Below are 954 nucleotides of genomic sequence, written 5' to 3' on the forward strand. Positions count from 1 at the left end.
CCGCCGCTGCGGCTCTTCTCCTCTGGGCTTGCTGCCACCGTGACCTTTTTGCGGTGCATTTCCCTTTCCTGCCGCCGCTGCGGCGTTTCACCTCTGGCATTGCTGCCACCGCGGCCTTTTTCCTGTACTCTCATCGCTACAGCAAATTGCTGTTCTTGCGGTGCATTTCCCTCCCCTGCCGCCGCTGCGGCTCTTCTCCTCTGGCTTGCTGCCACCGCGACCTTTTTGCGGTGCATTTCCCTCCCCGGCCGCCGCTGCGGCTCTTCTCCTCTGGCTTCCTGCCACCGCGACCTTTTTGCGGTGCATTTCCCTCCCCGGCCGCCGCTGTGGCTCTTCTCCTCTGGGCTTGCTGCCACCGCGACCTTTTTGCGGTGCATTTCCCTCCCCGGCCGCCGCTGTGGCTCTTCTCCTATGGGCTTGCTGCCACCGCGACCTTTTTGCGGTGCATTTCCTTCCCCGGCCGCCGCTGTGGCTCTTCTCCTCTGGGCTTGCTGCCACCGCGACCTTTTTGCGGTGCATTTCCCTCCCCGGCCGCCGCTGCGGCTCTTCTCCTCTGGCTTGCTGCCACCGCGACCTTTTTGCGGTGCATTTCCCTCCCTGGCCGCCGCTGCGGCTCTTCTCCTCTGGGCTTGCTGCCACCGTGACCTTTTTGCGGTGCATTTCCCTTTCCTGCCGCCGCTGCGGCGTTTCACCTCTGGCATTGCTGCCACCGCGGCCTTTTTCCTGTACTCTCATCGCTACAGCAAATTGCTGTTCTTGCGGTGCATTTCCCTCCCCTGCCGCCGCTGCGGCTCTTCACCTCTGGGATTGCTGCCACCGCGGCTTTTTCCTTTCCTCTCATCACCCTTCTGCTTTCAAACTACCGTGCACAAAAGAAAGATGAAAAGGGAGACATCCTTGCTCAAACCACGACATTCGTTGCAAACGGAAGGACTAGTTCAAAGCAGGAAAATA

General features: G+C 60.8%; 1 protein-coding gene across 1 annotated transcript; it reads right to left on the reverse strand.

Annotated features, from left to right (window-relative positions):
- Window positions 1–168: 168 nt before the first annotated feature.
- On the reverse strand, window positions 169–526 carry VOLCADRAFT_38845 (uncharacterized protein; the record flags this gene model as incomplete). Its single annotated transcript, XM_002959683.1, has 2 exons — window positions 169–240; window positions 434–526. Coding segments are annotated over 2 exons (165 nt in total), but the record flags the coding sequence as incomplete, so codon positions are not given.
- Between the last annotated feature and the right edge of the window lie 428 nt (window positions 527–954).

Source organism: Volvox carteri (genome assembly GCF_000143455.1).
Source record: "Volvox carteri f. nagariensis unplaced genomic scaffold VOLCAscaffold_547, whole genome shotgun sequence".
Classification (NCBI taxonomy): Eukaryota; Viridiplantae; Chlorophyta; class Chlorophyceae; order Chlamydomonadales; family Volvocaceae; genus Volvox; species Volvox carteri.